Source organism: Limanda limanda, chromosome 16, assembly GCF_963576545.1.
Source record: "Limanda limanda chromosome 16, fLimLim1.1, whole genome shotgun sequence".
Lineage (NCBI taxonomy): Eukaryota > Metazoa > Chordata > Actinopteri > Pleuronectiformes > Pleuronectidae > Limanda > Limanda limanda.
Genome location: NC_083651.1, coordinates 18965492 through 18989886, shown reverse-complemented (window position 1 = coordinate 18989886; position 24395 = coordinate 18965492). Strand labels below are relative to the sequence as shown.

Sequence of the window (24395 nt, the reverse complement as noted above, 5' to 3'; positions counted from 1 at the left end):
ACATAATGGTACCCGGACAACACAAACTTTATTAATATTCCTCAGATAGGCCTGGGATATTCTGCTTGAGTGGAGAACACACGATGACATTTAAATAGAGAGGGGATATTTGTTCACACGTTTTTGCATCTTCAGTTGTTTACAATGGCATTTGGTTAATGCATTAAACCAATGATGATACATTAGCTGGGCCTGCTATCATCAGTGTGGAAATAAACTGAGCGTATACAAACATTAAGGGAAACAGTTTTGGCCGGGAATGAAAAGTACTGCGCCGGTGCATCTTTAAAATTCGAAAATGTAAAAACTTTGGACTGATGAGTTTACCGTGGCGATTGCAAACGTGTCAGATGATAAATTACAAAGACCTACAATAATGACATGTTAAATAAACAAATTGTATCTATATATACATCCTCTGTGTTCACTTTAATTAAAATAAATAGATCATTCACTGTATAATTAATCATTTTAAATCGGTTTAACAGAAAAATAAAAACACCCTCGATATAGTTTGGTGGAGCACCGGAAGATACGTCATCATACGCCAACTTCCTGCTAGCTGGCGGGAGATGCAAGTAACACGGAAGTAAGACGGTACTGTTTTGTGATGTCGGTTCGCAAACTAAAGTAATAAACGAGAGGAAACACACGTAACTTCTCCTGACGATGGACGACCATGTTTCCGTGCAGACAGAAGACTGGAAGAAAACCAGAGAGGCGGCGGCCAACTTCCGGCGCCTGCTGCTTTGCTCCAAATGGTGAGTTCCTGTTAAGTTTAGCTACATAGAGAGATGGAGACTCGCTGTGTTGTGAAGGAGCCTCCATTGATGTGTACGTTAACTCTTACTGACAGTCCCAATGTTGTCAAGTCAAACGGGGTTTTATTTTGAAACGCCTGAAGTTAGCATAGCCTGCTCGGGAAACGTTAGCAGTTGTTTAACTGAGGTCTGTTTGTGCAGTGGCACAGATATTCAGGTTATAACAGGCTAACCAGTGCTTCAGCATGCCAATGTTAGCTCGGAAGGTCAACCTAAACAATAAGACGTATGTTATTTTCACTGTTATAGGTTCACTTACTTGGGAACGTAAGTGTTTTTGCAGAATGGCAAAGCAACTGAAAGTCACCAGTATTCTGAATAAAACGTCAACGGTTCCCATTGTTTGCTAATGTTGAAGCTAAACCTCATCGTTCTTATACCATACAATACCTCTTGATACTGCACTATTCCATATCTATTTCTTACTGTACATATCTTATTTATTTACATATTCCACCTTAAATATGCACAATACTCTGCACTTTTACTGCCTTTTTTTTGCACTTCTGGTCAGATGCTAAACTGCATTTCGTTGTATAAGTACTTGTACTGTGCAATGACAATAAAGTTGAATCTAATCTAAACTCTAAAGTGAGCCCCTTACAGCTGTCTGCTGGGTTTCACTCACTTTCCAACTAGGCTCTTGGTTGTTAGCTTGCCCCTGTGCTAACCTGGGATAAACCAACAATATCACAGGGACACTGTACAGACTGAAAGTGAATGACAGTTCTCTATTATACAAGAGACGACACATAATATGATTAAAACGATCAGTCATTCCAGATGAATAAATCGTTGTGTCTTGGGAACAACAATATGCAGCACATGACCAGACACAGCCGGTTAAACAACCTGACATGTTGTGTGAGAAGAGAGACTGCAGTTTCAGATCTGATTGTGTAAACAAACAAAACAAACAAAAGGTAGAATTAGGTAATAAGAGCTTCATAAAAGGCATTGTGTGTATTAGGTGCAGTTAAAAGAATACTCCTCTGCAAGGTGTTGCTGTAAATGATGGGGCGAGTGGGTGTGTGGGTGGGTTGATTTAGTTTGGGTGAGTGTGTGGACGTATGGCAGGATGTTGAGGTACCTGTTACACAATCTGATCCCAGCTCCAGTACATCCAGCCAACCAGGCACGGGGATGATGAGTGTGTGAGACATGGAGGAGGAGGGGTCCTGTACTGTGTCAGTGGACCTGAGATCCCACTGCTATCGCCACAGTCCTGTTATATTACCAAATCAGACTGTAAGGCAGCTGCTAGGGACGTCTTCTGTAAAAGAGTTTCCCCAACTTTTCAGCAAATGACCTGCAAAATAACCGGGCCTAGGACTTGCAACCCCCATAATTCCATTGAGTGAGTTCACAGAATAGTCCCCTCAATGCACATGTCATGTTGCAATGCTTCCTGTGGTGCTGTAAACTTTCCACCCCCAAAGTGGTGCCGACCCCTATTTTAGGAACCACTGCTCTATCTATGCAGTAACTGCAGAAATTTATCTTCTGCATTAGAGTTTCTGATGTCTTCTCCCAGCAACGTGTGCTCTCCCAACCAGTCCTAACATTGTTGCTTTGTAAACAGATTCCCTATAATCTACCTTCATCCTGTCAGAGTTTCATTATAACACTGGTTTAATGACTGCATACTACTGCTGCTACAATAATCCAATCAGCCTCAGTGGATGTGTTAAGTGCTAATTATGAACATGGCAGATAACTATTCTTTCCCCATGCACACAGGCCTGGGAGGCACTAACACTTGTGTGATGGAGGTGACCTTGCAGATTCTGATTGTACTGACCACTTCTAAATGATTTGTCTTTTATTTTCCAGCTCGAACGTAATGAAGGAACCGGTGTGCCTAGGAATGTGTGAGCATATGGTGTGCAGGTACTGTAACCCCGGTTAAATGCATTTTATTCTGACATGCACAGTAGCTGTAGACCTGTATCATGGATATATATATTTGTCAGACACCGGTTTCGACAATAGTTTAAATGAAGGCCCATTACATTTAGTTGTGCTACTGCCAGGCAAATAATATTTCTATTTAAAACATGCATTTTTCACAACCACTATGTTCAACTACGAAATCACAGTAATACATCAATAATAGTTTTTTTTGCTGCGTTTATGTTAGTGTTTATTATAAATAACAACTTGTACTAAACTAAAGTTTATTTTAGAAATGAAAGGGGAATTTAAATAGATTCATCAAACTACAATCAAAATCGGATGCTTTGGAAAAAATTTTTTTAACTGCATATAATTCTTGTTTTATTGTGCTCCTTGAATGTGTGAATGAAATACTGCATATCCATGGCAATATATAGTTAACGAGGCTAAATGTGTCGACAAAGTCAAATGTTTATTTAATGTCTCGGAAGGCATGAATTGCAGCCTTAAGGCTCTTATATACTACTACGTGTCCGTTTCTCGGAGAGGTCTCAGCGGGAGACAAAGAGTCTTTTTGATTTTTACTTCTCCGTCAGTCTACGTCCGGAAAAAATTCACCGCCAAACCCATAGGTGGCGCAACGGAAGACGAGCTCAGAGAAGCCTACCCCATTTGGGAAGAAGAAGTCCACGTGTCTCTGTTGACATGTTAGCTTGCGTCCCACACACTGAACCATGGCAACTAACAGAACTAAATAAAGTGACACCCAGCGGGTCAAGATGCTGATGTTATAGTTTCTTAGCGCAGCGGTTCTCCGGTCTTGTTTCCGAACTGTGTTGCTGATTCCACAGCTTGAATCTGCTTGAGGCTACATGTAGCTAGAAGCTACACGGACCTAGCTCCCCCCAGCTTCCACACACAGTCAGCAGGGACTCCCGACACTAACTACTACTATCCAGTGTTTGCTTCTAACCTGACGGTATTATAGAAACAGTGTCATGATAGAAGTGGAATTAAAGTCGTGACGGCGGGTTCTTGCACTGTTTCCACCGCAATTAGCATGGTGGCTAGCCTAGCCTGCTAGCCTAGCCTGCTAGCGCCGTTTTGAAAGCTCGTTATAACCGTATGTGACCGTGCACACATGCCCTCAGTGCTCTAACGAGCCACCGTCAGCCGGACAACTCCGCTGGCTTAACACACACGTCACATTAATCGTAGAATCATAGTTGTGTTCGTGTTTGTTGCTACATGTAAACAGGAAGTTTGAGGTCCGGAAATACGGAAATGACGTCATACGGAAATTATGTCGTTCGCGGACCAATCACAGCCAAGAGCGGTCCGTCGGGTCTCCAACATGAAGACGGAGGGTTAGAAAAATCAGACGTGTACGAAAAGCTGCCTGCCGAGCTGAGACATAGACATATATAGTGTTTATATCTATGAGCTGAGATGTGTCGATGCCATCGAGTCTGTTTCAGCAGACATCGACAGCGCATTCATTTTGAAAGAGGAACAGAGGAACGCGATCAAGGCATTTGTAGATCGAATTGTAGATGCTCCTCAGCACATATGAGACAAAAACACACATGTTGGGACGCTGTTAATGTTGGAGCAACAAGGAAGTGAATGCTTGAAAAAAACGATTAGCTGCCGTTTCTCCTCCTCGCTGATCTCCTGCAGAGCCATGACAGCGGAGCTCTGCAGCGCAGCTGGCGGATCAGAAGCTCCGTGGATTTCTGGTAGAGACGGATCTCTCTCAGAGCCTCGGTATCGGCGGGTTGCGGTCCCGGGTCCCGGTAGCGAGGCTCTGAGAGAGATCCGTCGCGGGCTTCTTCACGCCGCCGCCGGCCGGGGCTCTCACAAGCAGCCCTGGTCTCCAGCTGCTTCCTGGGGGCTTTGCCTCCGGTGGATATCCGAGCGGCATTTCCATTGATTTATTTAGAGAGTGAATCAACTCCTGAAACAGACAACTGACAGCAACTATGCGTCGCTTGACATACGTCACATATTACGTTGCTCTGATTGGTTGTAGGTCTATCCAATTGAGCGAAGAGACATTTGGTTTCCTGGTTCGGTTGAAACACGCCCCATAATCACAGCCCAATGGAGCGGTCTCAGACTCATATTCTGACTAGAATAATGAGTATGACAACGTCAGGCTAATAGACGCATAATCCAAAGAATGTTTTTTCCTCAGGTCCTGTGCCGGCCCCCGGGCAGGAGACGGCTGCGTGGTGTGTCACAGCCCTGCCTGGGTGAAGGACATCCAGATCAACAGGCAGCTGAACAGCATTATTCAGCTCTTCTGCGGTTTTGACTCCCTGCTCAATCCCGCAGACCGACCAGGTAGATGCTAGCTGGTTGAAAGCGTAATTTAGAGTTATATCTTTAAATCCATTTGTCCTATTCATTATCTTTCACCCCACGGCTGTCTGCCCCCACCTCCATCTCTGTTTCCTTCAATCCGATCCCTCAGTGACAGCATAAGTGGGTGCTTCCTGTGTTTTATTTTCGTAATTGCTCATCCAGTCTCCTGCAAATGACAGTAATTGAAATTCAGATAACCATGGTAGTGTTTACTTTGCAAGTCGATCTCAGCTCTGACAACTAACTGTGGGGCGACTTTCTAAGGCCCTGTTGTTGAAATGGGAACAAATCTCCTGGTTGCTGTGTCTAAATTTACACAGCACTCTATCATCTTGGTTGGTATTACAAATTTTATTACATTTATTACAAATACAGCAAGGCTTTTTGACAGCAATTCTCAAGGTAAAATTATAGTACGCGGGAGAGGGGATTTTTTGTTTGTTTTGTTAAATGTGTTTTTACTTTGATTCATCACAGACCCCTCAGTTGCTGAGATTCAGACACCACCTGGGAGCCCCGTCTTAAAACACAAGAAGAACTTCAAGATCTGGTTCAGCCCACGCAGCCGCAAGGTGCGCTGCACAGTCGAGAGGCCTTCGGAGGTCAGCGCACCGGACAGCAGGCCGTCTGGAGAAACAGCTGCAGCACAGCCAGACACTATTACTGCTCAACTACAGGATCTGTCAGTTTTCAATTTCAACTCGTCCTCGCAAGACTCCGGCTCTTCTTCTCAGACATGCGACAATGGGAATGGACAACGGAAGAAGAGGTCATCTAAGAAAAAATCTGCCAGCAGGAAGGCATTCCTGCTGAAAGCCAATCGAAAGCAGCTTAAGCAGAATGTGAAGAAGAAGAGGCTGGAGGACATAAATAAGCAATGGGGGATCACAGGGGAGGTGGATACCTCAAAGGAACAGGAGCAGCCACGTGCCGAAGGAGCACGGAGGTCCGGTAAAAAGGTTTCCTTCTTCAGCCCGGCTGTCATGTCGGACCAGCCTCAGTCTGAAGTGCCACAGAGGAGCACCACGAGGGAAAACCTCTCAGGGGGCAGCGGCACTGAAATGAATCACCAAGTCTCAGGCGATGAGAGCATGTCGGACAGTGTCATCCAGCAAAACGCAGTGTCACTGGATGCGAGTGACCACAATCCAAATGACGATCCCGAAAAACAGGAAAACGTTTCTCCTCCGAAGAATCCCTCAAAAAGAACCAGAGTGGCGGAGAAAGTTGACACCGGGGAGACCACGCCAAAAAGGCCCCGGGCTTCCCCCGGCCGGAGGAGAAAGTCGCAGGATCAGATATCGCCAGTCGTCCTCAACCCTTCAGTTTTGACAACCCCAAGGTGTGAAAAGAGCAACAGCGCCTGCAGACAGGAGCATGAACGCAGCCCCCGTGTCTCAGCCGCTGCTGGTAGAAAATCTCCCGGTGCTTATGCTTCACCTCTTGGACGAGTCAGCCCAGGCAGCCCTGCAATTATGAAGAGGAACCACAAGGGAGAGACCCTGCTACATCTATCTGCTATTAAGGTCTTTTGTTAAATTATCAAAATGAATTACTTCACTCTATTTTCTGCAGCTTTCTGCAAATGCACAGGCTGCTGTATTTTTGCACCAAAGTGTTTAAATATCAAACAAAATTAGACATAAATAAGATGAGTCAGTATTAAGCTATATAAAAAATAGGCTGTCTCGCATAATTACTATTCCTGCTATGTCTGCTCATATTTGTCTGAAGTAAAAATGATGAGATTGCAAGATGCAAACTTGGTCTTTAACAAACGTGAACATGCTTGTCTTCAGATGATCAGACAGCCATGTTCTTCTCCGTTGGGAATAAACCATTTTTACAGTAATCCTTGTAAACACCGCTGTAATCCCCCTCTGGATCCCAGACAAGGTAATCAATGGCCCACTGCGGAGTGTGATTGATAAACACTGGGGCTCTTGTACACCGGGATCAGCAGCTGTGTCTGAAGGGTTACGTTAACAAGTCTTGCAGCTCTGACCTCCAGTTTGCTGTTCTCTCTGCTTGCTCCAGGGAGATGTAGAAGCTGTCAAGGAACTGCTGGACCAGGGGTCCGACCCTAACCTGAAGGATAACGCTGGGTGGACACCTCTGGTAAGAATAATAAAACAAGTGACGAATCTGAAAATCTGTTGTGTGGAGAAGCTCGGTGACAAAATGTTTCATCAACATAACAACAGCTGCTTGATTCAAACTATTTGTTGTTTGCTTAAATGTAAGGGGTCTGGAGTGTTGCTTATTTTGTGTGCGTCCTGTTTCTTCAAATGAAACCAAGAACACTTAAGTCAGTCTTTTGAATCATCGAAAGAAAAAACAAACTATATATTTGACTTTAATGTAAATCTAAGACATGGTCACAAAGACTCCGCTTTGTCTTCATTCTTGCTTTGTGTGTCGTAGCAGATATCAAGGCTTCTAATCCTGAGTTAATTACTGCAAGTGCAGCCTTTTTCATGCACGCTGGCTTACCCTAAAACATGTAGCCTGTGCTCTTTTAAATACTTTAGCCAAAAGCCTAAAGATCCATTACTGCTGCCTGAGTAACCATTTTTTCTTTACAGAAAGAACACAAGAGCGTTTGCCAACATCTTAGTGCAGCAATTCATGAGGCCACTTGCTGTCAAGATGCTCAGAGCCAATCCGAGTTTTCAATTTCAGTTTTGTCATTTTGCAGCTGATCTTTGAAATGGTGTCAATAACATATTCATGTTTGACTGATTTTTATGCATCTGCAAAGGTGTTGGAGCTGTCAACCCTGACATGCTAAAATCATCTGCATCTCTCGGATGTGTTGAAACACATGCTCTTACTAACACATACTCTCAGCACCATTATACCTGGTTTAATTTATTTCACAGATGATGTTAGGGTTACAAGACATTTGTGAGTGCTCACTGTGTTTGTCAGGCTTCAAGCAGTTTTAAATTAACTACATTTATATATGTATTTATTTATATATATTTATACAGTATATATTATCCAAAAGGAAGAAATGTATGTCAGATCAATAACATTACCATGCCATCATCATCTGAAAAATACATTTTACAGAGATCAAAAATAGAGAAAACTAAGAATGGGTGTTTTTAAGCATGAAAGAGATAAACCAGATCAAAGCAGAACAGTATCATTTGTGAAGGTTGTTGCTTTGTCGTTCCAGCACGAAGCGTGTAACCTGGGTCACATGGCAGTTGTGGAGGCGTTGATCTCAAAGGGAGCCCTGTTGAACACACCTGGCTATGAAAACGATTCTCCGCTCCACGACGCCGTGAGGAACGGACATCCGGCCATCGTCAAACTGCTGCTGCAGCTGGGAGCCTCACAGAACGTACTGTAAGCAGCTCTTTTTCATACAAGCAGTTTTACAGGTGAAACACACAAAGTAAACCACCACAAGAGGGTCAGGCCTGTCCATGTAATGTGGGTCGTTCTGTGCAAAAGGCCTGGCTCAGAACGAGTGAGGAAATGCATAAACTGTGTGTTCTGCTCGTCACTGGTCTTCTGAAAGTGCTCACCAGTAGCTCTGACTTGAAGACAAGATTGTCTTATTGCTATGATTAAAAAAGAAATGTAATTAAATCTAGTTAAAAACAATACGGGTCCCTGAAGCCTGATTGAAAAATTATTTCCCAAGGCTAAAATTAATACTCAGTTTTGATTCAGCCTGGAAACCGAAATCGTTGAGTTTGGCTTTGTTCGGTTTTGCAGGTTCCTCTGGCCTCCCTCCCATTCAGGAAGATGTCCATCTGTCCTGTGATAGGTCGGGCCAATCACAGCCTTTTATCTGAAATTGGGTGGGTTTGATAAGATAACTGATCGAGCAGCACAGCAGAAGCATTTTCTTTAATAACCATGATGGGTCTGAATCCACTAACTTGACAGTATTGAAAGAGCAGGTCAGGGTATTTTCTGGCCTTTACTTGCAGTATTTGTTGATTTAATTGCTGAGTCTAATTTCCTCCACAGACATTTTGATCAAAAATGAACGGAGCTTCTCAGACCTGTTCTCTGGAAATCCTTGGCTACTTTTAAACTAGAATGACTCAGCAGAGCACAAACCAAATAGTCCTCCTTCAATCAAGCCCAGCAAATTGCACAAACTCATAGATGTTAGCCCCCTATCTGAAAATGTTAAAGAAAGAGATTTAAAATGCTGGATCTGCACAGAAATTGAATGGGCTCTTTCTTGGCCCATGACCCATCGTTCTACCACATTTTATGGAAAACCGTTCTGTGGTTTTTGCGTAATCCCGCTGACAAACAAACCAACAAACACACAGGGGGCGAATACATGACCTCCTAAATTGAGGTTATATGCATTAGCCTCCAGATTTGTGTCTCTTTTTAAAAGACAAGTTTCAGTCTATATGAAACAATGATGATCACATTTGTTTACTGTGATATTTTTAGTCCCAGTTATCAAAAGCATGAAAATTCGATTCCGGCACATCGCTAGTGCACTAGATGGAGAAACAGCCTAACTAACAACACTGAATCCTGTCTTTTGTTATGTTTTCCCTTCAGTGTTTTAAGAAGCAGTCGACAAAATGCTTCATGAATGCCTTTCAACTGAGCCACACACATAAAGTAGAAACCCCAACAGAAACCGGACATTTATTGTATATTATACAACATTTGTACATCATTGCATTACATTATATAGCTGCTTATATTATTCTGCACTGCTGCTTATTTTCTACTTATTGGATAAATCATTTGGTTCCTATTTTTCATGCATTGTACCAGGCATTTAGCTTTTTATAATTAAGAACAGGGCGTGTGTTAGTGCAGTGCATAGGTGCACAGATGTAAGAAGATCGATTGATGCTGATTATTTGTTAGGCAATCAGTTGATGCTGCATCAGCGTTTGTGGCCTGGGGGGGCAGGGTGGATGTGTAGCACAATGTCCATAATGATGGGGAGAATGCTGGTTTATCAGTGGGATCAATGGAGTAGTTGATCAGGGTCAGTGTGTGTCAGTTATTGCTCTCGTTGCAATCATTTCAAGACGGATTAACGATCACAGAGATTTGCAAATGGTCACTTCTCTCCTTTTGACTTCATATCATCTTATATGCCTCTTTTCTTATATGCCTATTTTCTTTGATGGGACCTGATTGCAGCGTCTTGTGTTTTCTTCTCTTTACCTATATTACTAGTCTGCAAGGCAAACAAGTTGGCAGTGACTGGCCCAGTCTGTCACGACTTTGTAAGATAAACGCAATCCTTGCCCCAGGCTTCCTTTTGCCAAACACACACACAAACACACAAAGGAGGCAACACAATCCCTAATGGAATGACTGGCACACAGTTTCAGGCATAGCACTACAGGATTTGCAGATCTTCATTGTTTCTCTGGTTTTGTGTGTGTGTGTGTGTGCACTTCAGGTTTAAAATATTGGAGAGCAATTTGTCAAGGTTTTGGCCCTGTCCTCTAGACCAGTGGCTGAGTCCATTCCAGATCAAGTTTTTGATACTGAATGAAGTCTCGAAAGTGGCAAACTCTTAAAGGTCCAGTGTGTAAGGTTTAGGTGAAAGGGATCTACTGGCAGTAATTGGATATAAGTAATGTTTTCATTGGTGTGTCATCGAAATTATCGAAATTGCTGTTTTCCTCACCATAGAAGGGACTCTTTATATTTAAATACTTTGCAATTGCACCAGAGCGGGTCCTCTCTACGGATGCCGCCATGTTTATTACAGAAGTCCAAACTGGACGAACTAAGCACCTTTTGAGTTTTTAGGAAAACTGAAAGCTATCACAGGTTCTCCTCATGTTTAGAAGGAGAGGGTGAGATGAGGGGAATTCAGCTGCAACATGCGGTATATCCTCTAGATATCACTGAATTCTACACACTGAACCTTTAAGTTCATACTAATATATGATATACATAGGTCCATACCCCGTTGTCTCCAAAACATGTGTAAGCATTTTCATAGAAGCTACACAGGATTCACAGCTGGGCTCCTGAGTAAATCTCAGCTCTGTTAGCATAATTATGTACATGAGCAGCATGTTTGGACAAACCTGCAAGGTGGTAGTTGGTAGCATGTGTTATGGATGAACAGTGAAACAGATGATCCAGCTCACAAGCCAATTCATAATTATAAAAATAACTCAGAAATGCAAAAAGGTCTCCCATGAGACCAGTTACTGTTTGCTTGTCGGGTCGAGGTCAGGCTGAACAAAAGACGCACATCTGTTACATGGCATCTCCTGCGAGTATAATGGGGCGAGTGGACATGAAAAATGACAGTCACAGTTTTCAAGAGAAATGGACGAAGTACTATTTTTTTTGTACCCTGGTGTGGTGAGAACTCCTAACAATTCACAAAGTAAATAAAAGGATAAGTAGCATCATCATTACTATCATCTGAGAAGCAGTTCCAAATATCACACTCGGGAGGTTAGTGTTATGTGTTCAATAATTAAGTACAGCAGCCCTTTCAAAATTTGAAATGGCGCTTGAAAGGATAAAGGTACCACATTTGCTCCCAGTCATTTATGCTCATGTCAATGCACTTTAAAAATGGATTTGTATTTATGAGATGTGGGGAAACAAGAACCCAGTGCGTTTGAGTTGGTTGTTGCCTTGTTCCCAATGACCACCTTAAGCCTGAAGCACCGAATCCAGACAGATGTCATTTATCATCACCTGTTTCACACACAGACTGTACAACAAAAATAAACGTTTTTTTTACAGCCAACACTGAATATAACATTTTGTGTGTTACCATGCACGTGCATTGACATAACCATGCCGACAAAATGCATACTTCTGGCAATTGTTGAGCTATTCCCAATGATACACGATAAAACACAGCAATATGCCAACAAAACTGCGAAGAAAAAGCAGACAAATAAACACCGGTGTAAATGGTGTATGTTTAAGAATGCAAACAAATTCGTTTTGGAAGAGTTTTTATGAGGAAAGAAACTAATCGTTTGCTAGACTTCACTAACACACAAAATGTGTTCTAGAGAAACTGTGAATTTGCTTTGTTTACCAGAAAACTCCGCAGGGCACCATTTAAGATTATATGGATATGACGATACTTTCACTTTCTAGTGATGGATGGTATTTCATTTGTTCCTCCAGTCTTTGAAATGTGCTCCATCACATAGACTATCACTGTTCAAATGTTCATCCTCTCGTCCAGAGTGCACAGCTCTGATGAGTTTTATCTCTCATTCTCAAACTTTTCTTTTTGTTCGTCCGTGACATCTCCCCTTTTTTGAGCAAAGCCATTAATTGTGATTCAAGCATGTTTGATGTCAGCAGGAGGGCACTTGCAGAACAAGGATTTGAGTTGAATGGAGTTGTGGGTGACTAATGTACGGTATCATCAATATAATCCATATCAGCCATCTGATCCAAGTGCGTTCTTTGAGTAGGAAATGTAACTAATGAACCTTTTGATTAAAAATGCATTCAGGCCTCTCCCTCTGCCTCATCAGTTACTCGCCATGTGTTTCTATCATTAGACTTAAAAAGCTGTTAAGACTTACTGCTGAGCTCACATAGTTCAAAAGCTCTGCTACGTGTTTGGTGATCTTAAGCCTGGTTTTGAATTTTGAATTGACTTCCCCAAAACCAAAGAGGTTTGGTTTCGCAGCAGAAATTCAATTACATGTAGGTTTAAGGTTCAAATAAATGGATTGAATTCTACACAGCAGGAACGATAGTTGGGTTCTAAGACGCTTCTCTTGTGTTGATAAAATACATTATTGACTATTTCAAGTTATTCACAGGTAAATAGATGAGGGGGTCCCTGGAATATTATTTATCTTGTTAAGGCCCTTGGATATTATCCAGAAAGTAATATTTGAATCTCCTCCTCTGGTTCAAATAAGAGTCGTGGTTGCAGGAGGCATCCATTCCAACCACCACCACCACCATCCTCCCACTCGGGTGCTTAGGCAGAGGCTTTGTGGGAGAGTGTTTGTGACTTTACCTCCTGCACATTTTTTCCTCGCCTTATTATTTTTCTTGAGATATTCTCCTCACGTGCTGCTGCAAACGCCAGCTTGTGTGTGTGTGTGTGTATATGTATAAGTGTCAGGGACACTTATGTTTGTTTATTTGCGTGGGTGTATGTGGCTGGGGGTATGAATCCAAATGAATTATTTTATGGACCAGTGGACCTATTAATTGTCCGCCAGGTGTTATCTTTGCTGACGCCTAATCTTTCAGAGACGACCTGCCGAGCTTGGTTCTTCTCCCCGCTCCTCTCCACTTCCTCTTGCACTTTTTTCTTGATTTCATTTCCCCCCCCCCTCCTGTCCTCCTTCTCTCAAGGTGACCATAGTCGTGTTTCTTGTAGCTCTCTCAAACTTGAGGATCCACCCTTTGAAGCTGTTTCTTCAGTGTTCCTGTTGTAGCTCGGGGGTGGTTGCAGTTTCATCTCTGTGATTCTGTATGCATAAGCCTCCGTTACATATAACTGTGTTCTAAAGGGGGTGTAGTGTATCACAGCTAAATGACTATAGTGCAACTGTAATGGGAAGGTTGTCTCCTCACCAGGTAAATAAGAGAGCCTAAAAAGTTAGTGCTGATTTTTGCTTGCATTAGTGCATCTGCTGTGCTATATGGACACGATGACCTCTGAATGAAGTAGAGTGCAGATTTCAGCCCAACCTCATATCAAACAATTATGCTCCAACGAGTGAATGATACACATGGGTGCACCGTTTCACAGAACAAGCCGGGTGTGATATTGCCAAATTGTTTTTTCTCTGAGTTCTGGACTGGCAAATATTGATTTTTTTAATGTCCTGCTTGGCCAGTCATATAAAAAACAACCCAAATTTGCAGGATTGGATGAAATGATAAAACAGAATTACTATCGTCTTTAAGACCTTGGATTTATGATGTTATTATTTTTTATCGGGTATATTATATCGGGTAAAATGTACCCGACGTTGGTGATGGAGTTACTAATTGTACGTTAGTGTTCTAGGGTTAAGCGAGATTTAAAAGTCTCGTAATGAGTGACACAACAAGGGACCAGTAGTTTCCATATTTTTCCCCATTCATTAGAAACCAACTCAAAGAAGAAAACTATTAGCACATAGGTATATCATGGTGCCTTAAGGTTTGTCACTGGTTGTAAAGCCCTCACTCACCGCTGCATCTTATATGCTCGAGTTGAGTGGCCATCTCTGGCAGCACGCCGCCTTATACATTGGCATATTTTTATTTATAAAGCTATCTTGGGTCGGCTCCCCCACTACTTATGTAATTATATCTTTAAATCCCAGAGCAATTACTGCTTACGTTCAAATGAGTTTTATTTATTAATTATGCCAAAAGTTCACTCTGAATTTGGTAAGCACTGTTTTAAGTTCGCTGCACCTGCCGCTTGGAATGCACTGCAAAAAACTCTAAAGTTAAAGGAGCTCATAAACCTTGAAACTTTGAAGACTCGTGTGAGAGAAATTGGAGCGGCTTCATACCGCACTTGTTCTTGTTTTGGCGTAAATCCGGAGCTTTAGTCCTGTTGCCTTATCTTTTTTCTTTTAAATGTATTTTATCTGTGTTATGTGATCTCTGTGTGTCTTGTGACTGTTGACGTTTTTTTGTATGCTGCTGTCTTGGCCAGGCTTCCCTTGGAAAAGAGGTCATTGTATCTCAACGGGACCGACCTGGTTAAATAAAGGCAAATAAATTAAAAAAATAGGATACTGTACATACAACTACACAGCATTTTGACCTGCTTTTAGCTTGTGTTGATGGATTTTTCTGTGAACAAATCAAAGTCAAACTAATTACCAAACTTTTATGTTATTTCTGTTATCAGTTTTGAAATGTCTGACAGGCCTCCTGGTCACCAGCTCAGAGACTGACACTCTTTATCTTTTTGGATGTTCTCCACAGTAATCTGCATGGAAAACGTCCTGCAGATTATGCCGTGAGCGCGGAGATGATGGAGATTTTCCAGGAAGCCGCAGAAGGAACCCAGTGTGCGAATACATCTTTCAGCCCCTCAGCCAGCCTCACTGCGGTCTGTCTACATGTCCCGTTTACAATTGTCAAGGCTAGAGTGCTGATATCTTTTCAAATTGTAGCCAGAGACATTTCTAAATTTATGCCATGTCATAGGTGAGTGAGTGTGCGAGGAAGGATGAGCCGGTGGTGTTTCTGCCCAGCAAGCTTCCTCAGCCAGCCCAGCTTCAACTGGCCAAACTGGGCGAGCTATTGGGAGGGAAGATGAGTGACACCTTCTCTGGCTCAGGTAACGTTGGTCCGATTCCAAAACAACCTCCGCAGTGGGCTTAAACCTCTTTGACGTTCCAAGCAAAGCTCCTTAGATTATGGGCTTGTATGATTGCTTTGGAACGTTCTTTTATTGACACATAGTCTCACAGAAACACAGGGAATTAACTGCAATTTCCATCCAATCACTGGTATATGACCAAGGCTGGTAAGCTTAGTTATTGCCAAACACCCTGACAGGTAATCAACCATTGCATTTACATTACATTACATTACATTTAGCTCATGCTTTTATCCAAAGCAACTTACTATGAGTGCATTCAACATTATTGGAATACCTTGTTCAACTAAAAGATGTGTTAGATGGGCAAATGTCAACACCCCAATATTTGCGTCACTTGCCCTAATCACTATGTTCATTATTTACTGTACAGTTGAACCTGAGATGATATTTTTGTGCAAATGGTCCTTCACAATGTCTGCAGAGCCAGGCTTAATAGGCTTCACTATCCAACACAGACCCGCTCGTATTGTAAAAGCCAGCAGTAGGTGCTTGAGCATTATCACTCATGAAAGTTCAACAGTAACTAACAAGTGCTTTTAGAGCCGTATACATCATTGTGATACAGAAGCCCCTTCACTGTTGCATAGTAATGGCTGGGAGAATACCAGCGAGCTGAAGTAATTGAAATCATTCCTCATAAAAATGTTTGGAGGTGGTGTCAGGGTGATGAATACGCACTCATGAAAAACAGAAGTGTTCCTCACAGCTCTCCTTCCTCTGACCGCAGGGGCGGAAGTAGCTGCTTTCAGAGAACGTTTATTTTATTTTTTTCACATTTGGAATTCAAAGCGACAAATCCACCCAAATCCACCATTAGTGCACAATGTAAGAAGGTTTTGCCCTGGAGATATAATTATGTTCATTTTGCGCTTGTCAACTGCGCTCACTTGTTGAATGAAGAGGCATTCAGCCTGTATTTAAATTTTTAATGAAGTTATAATTATGTGTCCTTGTCTGACGCTTTTTATTAAATACGCCGTTGCTTGGCCTTTTTATGTTTTGCCATGACCTGTTTGACAGGTTTACAGAAAGCTCACTTATTTACTCTGGTTGAAGTAAAGTACATCCCTAAATAATTAACAGAGACAAAAACAACAAAGAAATTGCTTTAATGAAATAAATCAAGAATGAAAACCATAAATATTAGTTGTCTGCCGCAGTTGGGTTAAAGGGATAGTTCACTCAAAAATTTAAATTCAGTCATTATCTACCAGTCTGCTGATGGAGGGATGGGTGAATAGCGATTTTCCCGAAACGCTTGTCACAAAGATATCTCTTTCTTCAGACATAATAAAACAGAGAAAATCCCTCCTCATGACTCATCTATATCATTGGGATCCAACAAACGTTATTAGAATGACAAAAAATATCAACTTACGTTATTAAATTAACAACTGAGCCAACATTATAATAGTCACAAATCTGACAACTGCAGGACAGATGGGACAGATTGATCAATACACAGTCAGTGTGTTTACGGTTATTTCAATGTAACTTTAGTCATATCCATAGAAACGTCTGCCCCACACTAAAAAAAAAATATTTCTAACTTCATATAGGGGACACAGTTACTTGTTACTCTCACTCAGGCTGTTTACATGCTGGAATTGACAGCGTGAATAACTATTTTCCCGGAACGCTTGTCACAAAGATTCAATTATGTTTTCATTTGCTACTGAATTAATATATATATTAATGCACTACAGTTTAAGGGGTGTTTGAAGGACTAAATGGCCACTAGAGAAAATGGGACCACAATACCGTTCATGGCCAAGTGCAAAACAAAGGGGAATGGCCTAGTGGTAGGGCTCAGGGGTTAATTGGGACAGGCCTTAACCACCTAGCTGTCTCGGTATGCAAAACTAACCCACTGTGCAGCTGCAGATTCTGACAGAAATGGGAAGACAGCAGCTGCAGCTATTCAGGCATGTGCAGCACGGCTCATTTGTACCTTTTCAATTTGGCTTTGGTGCATGTGTGTGTCTGTCTTCTCCCTCCAGTGAGCCATGTCGTGGTGCCAGAAGGACACATGCCCACCACCTACTCCGCTCTTCTGGGTCTTCTTGCTGGCTGCTGGGTTGTCAGATACAGCTGTAAGTATGGAGAGAGCTGTTGGCTGTGGCAGCTCTCTGCGGATTCTGTTTTGGACGTCCTGTTTGACAATGGTGCTGTTGGAATACTGGAAACGTAGATTTTATCTGAAAATCCGGAATGTCAGATGCATTTTCTCTTCAATTTTAAGGGGTTTTAACAGAGAGATGAGAGTTCACCGTGACAATATATGACAATCATGTTTGGCGATTTATTGTCCTCAGATGCTTTCATTCCTGATAGTCATTAATTCAGTCCAGATAGTTCCAACACTCCCTCCCATCACTGCAGCTCCAGAATTACATTAGAAACATATTACAATCATCAACAAGCCTGTGGATGAAAATGGAATGTGTTAGTTATTATGTAAGATTATAGCCAGATATACAAAGATTGTCCTTTTACAAACAAGTATTAAGAAGCTTTGGTTTTTGGATAGTTTGATTATTATTAGATTTAAAAAACAAAAGTGCCAGTTATTGATTTGTAGTCTCTCCAGATTACTTAATGCCCTAATGCTAGGAAGTGGAGACCTGTTGCTGTTACACACAGTCTATGCCTCATCTGCAAATAGGATTCTAATAGCAGCAGCTGTTTAGCTTAGCTTAGCCTTAAGACTTGAATGTAAATGATTTGTGCTGCTCTGTAAAGGCTCCTATACATTACAGTTGAATGTTGTACTTTCAATTCCTCATAGACACTAACTACTAAAACAGAAGTAACGCTTTGGTGACTATCTTCTTAACCAAGAGGTTGGGAACTATTTTGTGCTGCAGTGGCAAAAGGAAATATGTTCTTAAAACGCTGCACATCTTATCAGGTTCTCAAGTTATTGTCTGTCTGCTACTTATAATTTTACATTTGTATTTACTCAGTCATTCATCTCTAGTCACAGAGTAGAGCTCCATCTGCCTTTGACTTTATATTTGGTGCAGTAATCTAGACTCCTGTCATAGTGTAGTACTGTGTTTAACCAGTATTAAAATTATTGTAACCAGTGTAGAACAAATGGAATTTGCACAAACTATTTTGCAAAATGTATCTGGCTGCAGCTCAGAATGTGTTTCTATGGAGTTGTATTATGACGTTTGTCACGTAGACATCCAACCTTTATTAGAACCATGGCAACACTTTTATGAATTGGATGTTTACCTGGTTGTGTTGAGGGATATGATAACTCTCTGAGATGTGTAACCTCTCAGATTAAATCTTGTGCTATGTTTGGAATGGAAACTGCTAAACACAATATTTTTTATCTTAAAAAAAAACATTGTGGTTAGCAGTATTATAGAGAATATCCCCAGATGAATATCTTAAAAGAACCACTTGCCACAGGTAATTTTCAGGTAAATTATCTGTTCCTGCTGCTGCCGTTGCGTGTGTGTGTGTGTGTTTCTACACACCTGCTTACATGTCTGACGGCCAAATAGAGCAGGCGTGTGACAAGGGATCAAGGCTTCAATATCGCTGGCGATGAAAAGATGGCTCGCTCTATTTTCATGTTTGAGTCGTGCCAAGATGAAAACATTTTTGATTATTCTCAGCCGGTCTCTGTGGCATTGTTGAAACCAAGTCAACAAGCACATATTTGGAGAAAGTCAGCTGCGGGGGAAGTGGAACGTGGCTTGTTGTCAAAGAGTTTTCTGCTACCTTGGTGGGCTCCTCACTGCGAGTTTGTGGAGTAAAATTCCACACACACTCTCTGCCGGTAAGACACTTCAGCTTCAGATGTGTTTGTTGAAGTATGTGGTTGTTTCCCTGCATAGGATTTTATGATTGGACCATATTGTGCCCCTCCCCTTCTTCTTCTTCTTCTTTCTCCACGCAGGGTGAGCACTTGACACAGCTTGTCTCCCTCGCGACAGTCACTGTGCCGTCCTATCTGTCTCCAGCCTTGCGTATGTGTACGAGTTCTCACTGTCACCTGCCTTTATACGCCATCGCTGTCAGCCGGGCCAGGCCCTGTCTTACCTCCTCATCAGCCTTCTGCTTGGTCTTCTGTTTCATTGAAATGTATTTTCTCTTTGGAAAAGCCGCTTCGGTGTTATATTTGAAATCCATCATTAAAATAAACCCCCTCCTTCCTAATGGGGCTCCTTCCCAGCTAAAAGCCTCAACTAAGCTTTCATTAAACATCAAACATTGATTGAAATTGTTTTCTCCATTATGGAACATTTTGGGAAATGCACTTATTGGATTTCAGAGAGTGAGATCAGAAGATGGATATTAGTCTCAATGCTCGAGCTGGAGACATGTTCAGTCCAGCTTAGAAAATGAGGAGGAGAATAACTCCACATCCACACATCTGATGTTTCATCTCACTTGTTGAAGCTGTACTCAAACAGAAATACATTGAGTCTTACAGTTGGGTCACCAAATTCTGATTCTGATTGTGCCTCAGAAACAAGTGAAATTCACAAGTTCACATTAAAAGCTACAATTTAGAGCTGATTGTAAAATTATGTTAATTGTTTTTTAAGGGATGACTCTTGTACCATGTATTTTCTCCGTTTTCCGATTATTCCAACTCCACATGAACGCACAATTATTGCACGTACATGAAGTGAGTTTGATCTTTTTATCTCAAAGAAAAGGAAAATTGCATTTCTTTAATTACAATATTTCTTCCTCTTTTCCCTTAATTCTCCTAATTTGTAAAAGGACAGTGTCCCTGCACTGTGTGGTTTTTCACTGCTTCTCCCACTTTTGACCCAGGGATGAATCCTGCTTAACACACAAGTTGTAGCTGTTTTTTTCAGAGACCCACACACAGCACTGCTCGAGACTGACTGACTCAGGTTTCCACTGTGTCTATTTTGCTGCTGTGCATCCCTGAATACTTGTTTGTGCATTTCTTGAGACGCATGACAATGGTTTTCAGGATACTGCCTGTCAAGAAAGAACAAGCTTTGTTTCTCCGGTCTCGATGCCAAAGTGTCAGTGTTTGACTTCAAACTTCCATATCGTCAAACTCTGTTCTCCAGTGATTGTCTTCACAATGAGATCACAGTTCCACCCGGCCTCATGATTAATCCAGGAAGTGGGTTCGTCTGGCCGTTCACTCGTTTACCGACTCAGGAAGGAATAGGTTTGAGATATGTTCTGCTTTCAGTCTATATGAAGGTAATTAGCTAATATGCTAATGACTGCTAAGCACTAAGCACAGGCGTCCGGAGCGATTAACCCCAATATCGCCCTTCCTCTCTGCCCAAGTCTCTGGCACAGACCCAGTAAATGAAAGCTGTAATTAAGGGGGATGAAGAAACGTAATTGCACTCCACCCCTCCCTCCCACGACTCTATACATGTGTGTAATTGTCTATTTCACGAATAGGCTGTATTGTGACAGTGAGCGCACACACACACACACATTTACCCTAATCTGTTCGTGTGACTATATCTTGCCACTGGAAGCTATAGTGTTGAACACTAAACTGCAACTGAAGATGTGATGAATTACAAGGTTATGTAAGTGTGTCGAAACGTAGATATGTAGATACCTTGTATTAGGGCCCGCGGAACAGTTTGTATCTGTCACGGTTTGAAATGTGAGAAATGTCTGCACCGCAAGTTTCCTTTCAAGCCGGGCATCATGCTCCGATCTATGAGAACCCGAATCTGGATTTGCAATTCAAATCTGAGTTTGGGTTTGTTTTTAGACACTCGCGACATGATTCTGATTACTGCGAGCAGCGCTATCTTTGTCACGTTCAGAAACCTCTTATCTGGGACAGTGACGGGATCGTTAAAGTGTGTGATCCCTTCTCCACATCTTCCTAAACTTAAAAAAAAAAAAAAGTTTCCTGTCTTTAGAGACGCTTTTCTCAAGAATAGAGAACAAAAGGTTCTTTTCTAACTCAGAAAAAGTGGTGATGCTGACTGCCGCACAGTTCCACTGTGACTCCGTAAAACCTCTGGAGACAGAAATAGATGACGTTCGATTTCTGCTTAAGCTCAAGCTACTTAAAACGCGGGTTGCATCATTAACTCCATCTTGCTGTGGGCATCTTCGCTGTCAACAACCGCAGCTTTGCCAGAAGTTGAAATCTTCCGACTCGTTGTAATGAAACAGACACAAGCTTTGTCATCCTCCATTTGCAATTGCCTTGTCACCCTCTCTCAAATCAACATAATTAGCTGTAGCTTTATTTATTTTTTTCTCTCTCTCCTTCTCTTCGATGTCAGGGGTGGAGGCGTCTCTGCAGGCAGGCGAGTGGATGCCCGAAACGGAGCACGAAGCGGGAGAAGGCCCCCAGCGCAGTCGCCTAAACAGATGTAGCCTGGTAAATCACACACAAACAAACAAATCCTGTTGGGGAAAGAGAAAAATATTGATTGTCTTGAGCCTTGTGTCCTTGGGAGACAACTGTGTTTTTTTGTTGTTGTTTTTTTCAGGCAGTGGTGCGTGCTCATTGTTCAGCAGCACATACGTCATTAAATGTGCCAGCTTGGACAGGAATAGATGCAGAAAGTACAGAAAAGCACCGATAAGGGAAGGCAGGCTGTTTTGACAATACCTGAGGTGTCATCCAAACAATATACATCAGCAGAAACACACTGTCCCCACGTCGGAGCCGAGTGTTTGCATGATCATCTTTTGGGGATTTAAGATTTGTTGGGATAGAGAGTGAAATGAACACTGCACCATCCTGGAGGAAAAGCTCCTGCAGTCTGCGAGAGATCTGCAACTTTGGAGGAGTTGTTTTCCAGAAAGACAACAACTCCAGATGAAGCTAAAACACGAAGGAATTCAGGCCAATTCAGAATTGTGGGTTTGAAAATCACCCACACATCTGCTTTGTCTAGATGGCAGAGGGGGCACAGACACACACTGACAAAGACAAACGGACAGACATGTGCCTCTTCTTATGCCAGTTCTGCACAACTGCATATATTGTTTCAAACGGATATTTAACCCTCAGTATAAAAACATCTGTGTCCACACAATCTTCTTTTCAAAAAATCTCTCTGTCCAGACGAGAATATAAGAAGTAGTAGGTTGGTGCAAAATGTAGCTGCAAACTTGTAATTAAATGTAGAAGTGTTAACCAAATGTAGGGATCCAGCTGCCATTGCTGTTTTATATGGACACACGGACACAAACATTTCTACATTATATTGTGCTTAGTATTTGTTGCCTGACCCAGAGCTCAGTGCAAAATGTCTGAATCAGCTGGACTGGACATTATCTGTAGTTGCTCCACCAGCTCTTCAGCACAAGGTCTGTGTAATGTCTGGAGAATTCAAAGTGTAGATGACGTCCACTTTGTGCTGTGAACAAAATGCTGCCATTCCTGCAGAGTACATTGTGGTCCAAAGTCTGACACTGGGTTTGAACACCACTGTACATTCACTTCCATAGCATGGCTCCTGGACGCTTATCCCAGACACCCCCACTGGCCTGAACCAAACAAGAATATATCTAGTATGAGATAGTGTCTGACATGGAACCGAAATCAGGCTGATAAGCCTCTCGTGCCACAGGCATCAGCAGACAACAGGAAATTCTCTGAGGGGCCGTTTTCGTTAAGGAGCTGATTCGGACCAGATTATCTGGTCAAATGATCCTGTAGTGCGAGAGGCTTACAGACATAATCTTAACGTCACAGACTGAATCGGATCCTCCTGGAAATATCTAACATGTTTTATATTGAGGATTTGACATCAGGGATACTGGTGTAATCTGAAAGGAACGTACAATTGATCAAGTGAGCACAAAAGCCAGGAAGACCGTGCTGACCAGTGGTCTCCCACAATCAGATACAGTTAAAACCCTCTGTTGTGCAGCAGGCATCACATGTGTGAAGGGGAAACTTCTCATTGCTCCAGACACAGCCCGCAGAATGTCTGTTGTTTGCGTGATAAAAACTGTCAGTTGTAGATTGAAATGTTCCCATTGTTGTTTTCTTAGTTGTTTGTTAGTTTCGTCTGTTCTCCTCCTTCTTGATCGAATAAAATGTTAAAGAAAGGAACAACAAATAACATCAATCCTAATCACAAAAAAACAGGAATCAAACCAAAGTGTGATCAAAGAGACGTCTCACTTGAAATCCAATTTTCAACCCAAAGCAGTGGAGTTGCTGTGAATGAAAGTGAATTCACTGCTGCTTTAAACACCAGTGCTTAGTGCTACTGAGAGCGGTGCGATAAAGATGTCTTTGGCTCCGCCGTAAAGAAGTAAACACGAAGCGTCCACACTGACTCTGGGTAATATGAGAGGCTAGATTTAGTGTCATAGAAATTAGTTTTCCTCATAAACAAAAGGGGACTTTACTCCTTCTGTCACTGTTCTAATAAGGACTGAGGTTGGATCCTCAGGCCGACTGTAGCTATGCTTCGATGGATGAAGATAACACATCAGATAAATGTCCTTTCTCAGCCGTGATGCACAAGGAAGTGTTTGTTTGGTAAGGTTGTGGAAAAATTGCCAAATTTCCATTAATGCTTGAATTTCTTCTTTCCAAACATTGTCTCTTGTAGCTCCCCCCGCTCTTCGATGGATGCTTCTTCTTCCTGCTGGGCTCCTTTAAGGCGCCGACCAAAGACAAGCTCTCCAAGCTGCTGCGGGAGGGAGGAGGTCAGCTGCTGAGCCGACAGCCCAAGCCCGACAGCGACGTGACGCAAACCCTGAGCGCAGCGGCCTACCACGCCCTGCCGGGCTCGGACCAGGCCCTCTGCACCCAGTACATCATCTTCGACCCCCAGGGCCCTCACAAGCCGGCAGTGGTGAGACGGGGGAAGGTATGGTCGGCTCCCTCCAGCTGGATTATCGACTGCATCGCAGCCTTCCAGCTCCTCCCTGTGCCGGAGCCTCAAATATAACCACTTTTTTACATGTTAAATGATCTTTTCTTTTACTGTCACTGTCATTAAAGCACAGTCATAATGCGGGTTTTGCTTTTTAAATATCTGGTG

The 24395-nt window shown here is 42.3% G+C and overlaps 1 protein-coding gene across 1 annotated transcript; it reads left to right on the top strand.

The window, feature by feature from the left end:
* Nucleotides 1–602: 602 nt before the first annotated feature.
* bard1 (BRCA1 associated RING domain 1) lies at nt 603–24395 on the top strand. Its single transcript, XM_061088777.1, has 11 exons — nt 603–761; nt 2655–2711; nt 4915–5063; nt 5562–6610; nt 7122–7202; nt 8269–8441; nt 14988–15114; nt 15213–15345; nt 17391–17483; nt 21666–21763; nt 23961–24395. Exons 1-11 carry the CDS (start codon nt 670–672, stop codon nt 24300–24302), a joined length of 2394 nt encoding a protein of 797 aa, XP_060944760.1. The 5' UTR covers nt 603–669; the 3' UTR covers nt 24303–24395.

Coding starts and splice junctions, on each gene's coding strand:
- bard1 (XM_061088777.1), top strand. CDS start 670: ATGGACGACCATGTTTCCGTGCAGACAGAAGACTGGAAGAAAACCAGA. Junction 2,712..4,914: donor TGTGAGCATATGGTGTGCAG/GTACTGTAACCC, acceptor TTTTTTCCTCAG/GTCCTGTGCCGGCCCCCGGG. Junction 5,064..5,561: donor CAATCCCGCAGACCGACCAG/GTAGATGCTAGC, acceptor GATTCATCACAG/ACCCCTCAGTTGCTGAGATT.